At 42.6% G+C, this 5747-nt stretch overlaps 2 protein-coding genes across 2 annotated transcripts; one reads left to right on the top strand and one right to left on the bottom strand.

Annotated features, from left to right (window-relative positions):
* The first annotated feature begins 216 nt into the window (after positions 1-216).
* On the top strand, positions 217-1510 carry LOC100922494 (telomere length and silencing protein 1 homolog). Its single transcript, XM_003772167.4, has one exon. It carries the CDS (start codon positions 408-410, stop codon positions 1272-1274), a length of 867 nt encoding a protein of 288 aa, XP_003772215.1. The 5' UTR covers positions 217-407; the 3' UTR covers positions 1275-1510.
* Positions 1511-2735: 1225 nt separating this feature from the next.
* Positions 2736-5444, bottom strand: LOC100922235 (olfactory receptor 9). The gene has a single exon (XM_003772166.2). The coding sequence runs from the start codon at positions 5083-5085 to the stop codon at positions 4156-4158; it is 930 nt and encodes a 309-aa protein (XP_003772214.1). The 5' UTR covers positions 5086-5444; the 3' UTR covers positions 2736-4155.
* Between the last annotated feature and the right edge of the window lie 303 nt (positions 5445-5747).

The raw sequence follows: 5747 nt of genomic DNA, 5'->3' as shown, positions 1-5747 counted from the left end.
GATGTCTCGGTCCTCTTCCAGAACGGACAAACAACCAGAGGCCACAGAAGACAAACTGAAAGTTTACAAAGTACAAGGACAGGCACCTCCCTATTCGGCGCGGGGCCACATTGGCCTAGATGGGCTCTGGGCGGAGCTTCCACGAGGCCGAGCTGGAGGACTCCTCCCGCCCCCTAACCCTCTCCCCGCCTTTCCCAGTCCATGGGGCAGTGGGACGGGCCGGCGGGCGTGCACTGCCCCAGGAGAGCCCACCCCAAGGACGGGCCGCTGCGCGCCCTTCTGACCTCACTTGCCTGCGCCGGAACCAGTTACCAGCCCCTTTACGGACCTAGGACCGGGGCCCTGGTCGGAGAGCGGCGGGAGGCTTCCCTGCTGCGGTCCCTGAGGGAGTCCCGAGCGCGGGAATCATGCGGGCGGGCAAGACCTTCCGCAGGCGCCGCGCCGACTCGGAGTCGGAGTCGGACGATCAGGACAGTGAGGAGGTCCGCTTGAAACTGGAGGAAACCAAAGAAGTTCAGAGCTTGAGGAGACGACCTAATGGGGTGAGTGCAGTAGCCCTCCTGGTTGGGGAGAAAGTTCAGGAAGAGACGGCCCTGGTAGACGATCCCTTTCAGGTCAAAACCGGTGGGATGGTGGACATGAAGAAACTTAAGGAAAGAAACAAGGACAGAATCAGCGAAGAGGAGGATCTCAACTTAGGAACATCATTTTCGGCCGAAACCAACCGAAGGGATGAAGACGCCGACATGATGAAGTACATTGAGACAGAACTAAAGAAAAGGAAGGGAATTGTGGAAAACGAGGAGCAGAAAGTAAAGCTGAAGAATGCAGAAGACTGTCTCTACGAGCTGCCCGAGAGCATCCGAGTCTCGTCCGCCAAAAAAACGGAGGAGATGCTGTCCAACCAAATGCTGAGCGGCATCCCCGAAGTGGATTTAGGCATTGAGGCAAAAATAAAAAATATCATTTCGACCGAGGATGCCAAAGCCCGTCTGCTGGCTGAGCAACGGAACAAAAAGAAAGACAGCGAAACCTCTTTTGTTCCCACGAACATGGCTGTGAACTACGTGCAGCACAACCGATTTTATCATGAAGAGCTCCACGCCCCAGTTCGGAGGCACAAGGAAGAGCCAAAAACCCGACCCCTCAGGGTGGGAGATACTGAGAAGCCGGAAGCCGAGAGGTCACCTCCGAATCGCAAGCGTCCCCCCAACGAAAAAGCAACTGATGATTATCACTATGAGAAGTTTAAGAAAATGAACAGACGCTATTGATATCAGCTCAGTAGCTGGAAAGTGGAGAAGGTTTTGTTTTGGGATTTGGGGTTTCTTTTGTTTTTGCAGAGATTTTATTTTTTTGGTCAAACACAAATTGCAATGTAAAAAATCACAGGAATAAAAGTTTGTTTCTTTTTAAAAAAAATGAGGCTGTGAGGAAATAAAGATAGGGGTTTTTCCCCCCCTAAGGAATTCATCAAAGGCAGATGTGTGGTATGGTAGTTGTTTTTTTTTTTCAAGATCTAAGCATCTTTGCATGCATCAAGGACATAAACTGGATAAAAAGAAATTGGAGATTAGAAAGATAGGATAATTAAAAAGTGCAAGCTCCCATGTGAGTTTGCAGGGGATGTGATCAGTAATTAGCTTTGTCCCTGAGATTGCAAGAAAGAATGAAATGTTGTTAAGGGTACTTGAGATGTACAAAAGATTGGAAATGAAAGGGAGATCGCAAAAATAGTCTTTTATTGGTAGAATATGAAACAACATCTGCTTAGAAGGAGAGGGCAGGGTGATAGCAGTGACTTGAAGAAATAAGAAGAGGCTTAAAATAAAAAGTACACCAGTCAATCAGAGAAGAGTAAAGATTACTAGGCAGCCATAAGACCCAGCTAGGATATAATAATAATAATAATAATAAACATTTACATAGTGCTTACTATATGCTAGAAACTATGCTATTTACTTTATAATTATTATCTCACAATAACCCTGAAGTAGGTGCTATTATAATCCTTACATATAAGGAGCCTGAAACAGGTAAAGTGATATGATCTGAATCATTCAGCTAGTAAGTATCTGAAGTTACATCTGAATTCAGATCTTGTTGATTCCTGGCCCAGAATTATATCCACTACTCCATTTAGCTGCCACATTTGTAGCAGAGTTCTGTGATTTCATCACCTAAAAGTGAGATAGAGTGGGAGTAGATGGTGGGGAAAATCCAAACCTGGTGCTTGAAATGGCATAAGTGTCAATAAGATAAAGATGCAAGAGAGGTAGAAGAGAACATAAAATTAAATCAAGCTTCAAGTCTGTGAAGTGATACCCCAAAGCCAGAGCAATAGTGAGGTACTAAGAAAGCAATGAAAATTGAAATGACTTGAGAACTACCTGAAAACAAAGAATAGCTTCAGAAGGGGGGGTGAGACAGTAAGAGGTACAGCTTAGTAGAAGCTTAATGACAACAACATTTCTGGATTATACAGGTAGAATACATGTTCTTGATGAGATTAAAAATATCAAAGGACAAGTAACTACTCTCTATGTGTATAAGAGGAAAAGAGATGGAGAAAAGGTAAAGATCAGGGTCATAGAGGAGACAATAAATGGGAAGCCAGTTGTATTTGAGGGATAAAAACATGTATATTGAAGTCCCCCTAAAAGAGCTGCTGGGTGGCACAATAGCAGTCTGGAAGACTTGATTTCAAATTGTGGATTCAAACAGTTACTAGCTGTATGACCCTGAGCAAGTCACTTAACCCCAATTTCTCCAAAAAGAAAAGATGTCTGTGAGCCTGACAAATGATCTGAAGGGTCATTAAATCACTACCAGGATCTCTATAAGATGGCATGTTTGGATAGGGCAAAGTGAGTTAGATATAGAGGCTAGGTCAGATATGCTGATTCCCAAAACAAGGGATCTTTACCTGTCTTTAGACAGGTTGTTCATCCATCCAAGATCAGAGTAGAACTCAGAACCTGAAGTTAATGACTCCAAAAGGATCTCAGGAAAAGCTTAGTTTAAGATGGGGATAGGTAATGAACAGATGCTGGAGACAGAAACAGCTAAAAGCAAGGGTGATCTAAACTAGACATCTAATTTAGATCATTCCTCCAGTAAAATCTAACTTTCTTAAAGGAGGACCTGTGACATTTGTGTCTTATAAAATGTCTTGTGTGTAACCTTGCACATAGTAAGCACTTAATACTTATTAAACTGATCTGAATACTCCGTGCCCTTGGTAACTTCAAACTTTTATAGACATTCTCTGATAATTCTTACCACTAAAGTAGTTACTGGTACTGAACATAGCCAGTGGAATGACTTATTACAGAGGAAGGGGAAGGGTCCACTTCAAGGTTCTAGTGCAGGAAGGGTTCCCAAATCCTGAGATGTGTCAAACCTGGTATATCATAATCACACTAAATCATTCACATCTATGTCCTTTAATCCATGTGAATCTCTCTCAAATTGCAGTATTAGACTCAGCACACACTTATATGATTAATATAATATATATAATAAACCCCCAAATAATATAAAATCTCAATGTTAAAAGTAAACTTAAGGAGGTCCAGCTTACAGCCTCCTCCATCCCAACTACTTTATATTTAGAGATTTCCCAGTATTTATTTCCTTCAAACACTAATTTCCTAATGCATGCAGTCTAATCCATACCTGAACATCCCTCCAAATGTGGTCACCCAGTCTCCACTTGACACACAAACCTGAAAACAGATACCAGGTGAGGATCTCAGATGAAAATATCTTAAATTCCTGGGACCTTCAGAAAAGATAAGATGTCTTTCTGAAAGACCAAGTGCATCCTAACTAAAAATCTCCAGGAATTCCCCTACTGAGCAAAAGGTCTAGGGGCTTCCTCCTTTTACAAAGATCAGGTCATGATAGTGAAGAATACTAAATATGCAGAATGAGACATTTCTGGGCAAAATTGATAAAGTAATATTTTTCTTAATTATATGTATTATAGCAAGGATTTTGCTTTTCTTTTTTCCTTTAGTGCAAGGCAGGGTGGTGGAAGAACAAATCTTTGATAGTTGAAAAATATAAAATTAAAAGAAAAAAATAAAAATCAGGGAACAACTCTCAACTCACCAAAAAAGAAGCCAAGCAAATCTGGACCATGCAAGTACTTCAAAAATATTTTGTTAATTTACGCCTCAGGGCTCCCATCACCTCCTTGTTCCTCAGTGTATAGATAAAAGGGTTGAGCATAGGAGTTACAACTGTGTAAAAAAGGGAGATAACCTGATCTGTGTCCTCAGTATCATTGGTTCCGGGTTTCATGTAGGCTAGAGTCCCAGTCCCAAAGAAAAGTGTGACAACCAATAGGTGGGAAGAGCAAGTAGAGAAGACTTTTTGGCGTCCCTGAGCAGAGGCAACCCCAAGGATGGTAATGAGGATGCGAACATAGGAAAACAAAATCAGTGCAAAGGGAGTAATGATAAAGAGCAGGGTGACAGCAAGGTTCCCAACCTCACCCCAGAATGTGTCTCCACTTGCCAGTCTCAAAACAGGCAAAATGTCACATAGGAAATGGTGAACAATGTTGGTACCATGGAAGGGCAAGGTAAAGATGAATATGGAGTGGGTAGTGCCTGTGGTGATGCCCATTAGATAAGAAGCACCCACCATACCCACACATGCCTGCCGGTTCATCAGCATGGCATAGTGCAGGGGCTGACAAATGGCAGCATAACGGTCATAGGCCATGGCAGTGAGCACACAGCATTCGGCAATGCCAAAGAGGGCAAAGAAATACATTTGGGTGAAGCAGCTGGCAGGAGAGATGGCAGGATGGGAGAAAAGCAGATCAGTTAGCATCCTGGGTACAACAGTCATAGTGTAGAGAATCTCTATCAGAGAGAGATGTCGAAGGAAGAAGTACATGGGAGTGTTCAGGACTGGATCCAGCAGGGTAAGGGTGATGATCAAGGAGTTACCCAGCAAGGTGACCAAGTAGACAAAGAGCACTCCCCAAAAAAGAGCGCTCTGGTAAACCCCCAAATTTGAGAATCCCAACAAAATGAACTCAGTCACTGCTGTCCCATTATCATCATCCATGTCCCTAAATCTGCATCTGGGCACAGGACCAAAGGAAAATTGTTAATAATCCCAAAGAAGAGAAAGAAGTAGATAAACTGCTGCAGCAAGAGAGATCCAGATTAGAGAAGACAAGAACATCCCAAGTGTGGAGATTGTGATGAATAAGCAGTATAATATAGAATGTCCTCTCTGAGAAAACTATAACATAAATGATTTTTTTTAATTATCAAAAGTAAAATGGGATCTAGCTGTATATGATATCAATGTGAGTCCCTTCCACCTCATAAAACCCTGGGTTCTGGGTGCAAAAACTTCAGTCTTTCAGCATTAAACTAAAAAAGAGAAACAGATATAGGCAGACATAGAGAAATATTATGAGAAGGGGGAAAGGAGAAAAGAAAAGAAGGGAAAGAGTGTGAAAGAGGAGAGGAGAAAGATAAAAAGAGAAAGAGGAGCAAGGAGAGAGAGTAAAAAAAGAAACAGAGGAACACTGAGGTAGAGTGAGACACATAAGAAAAGGAGAAATAATGGGGGAAACTTTAAGCTTCAGATATGATCCCCATGGGTGTCCCTCTCAGAGCCTCTCTTAGAGGGAATAGCTGCTAGCTATCATTCCCATGTGGTTCCCGGGTTTACTATCCCATGGGGACTCATCATCGGAAATCAGACTATAATCTAGA

This window comes from Sarcophilus harrisii, chromosome 5, assembly GCF_902635505.1.
Source record: "Sarcophilus harrisii chromosome 5, mSarHar1.11, whole genome shotgun sequence".
In the NCBI taxonomy this organism is placed as follows: Eukaryota; Metazoa; Chordata; class Mammalia; order Dasyuromorphia; family Dasyuridae; genus Sarcophilus; species Sarcophilus harrisii.
The sequence above is the reverse complement of the archived record's forward strand: the minus strand, read 5'-3'. Positions and strand labels throughout refer to the sequence as shown.

Coding starts and splice junctions, on each gene's coding strand:
- LOC100922494 (XM_003772167.4), top strand. CDS start 408: ATGCGGGCGGGCAAGACCTTCCGCAGGCGCCGCGCCGACTCGGAGTCG.
- LOC100922235 (XM_003772166.2), bottom strand. CDS start 5,085: ATGGATGATGATAATGGGACAGCAGTGACTGAGTTCATTTTGTTGGGA.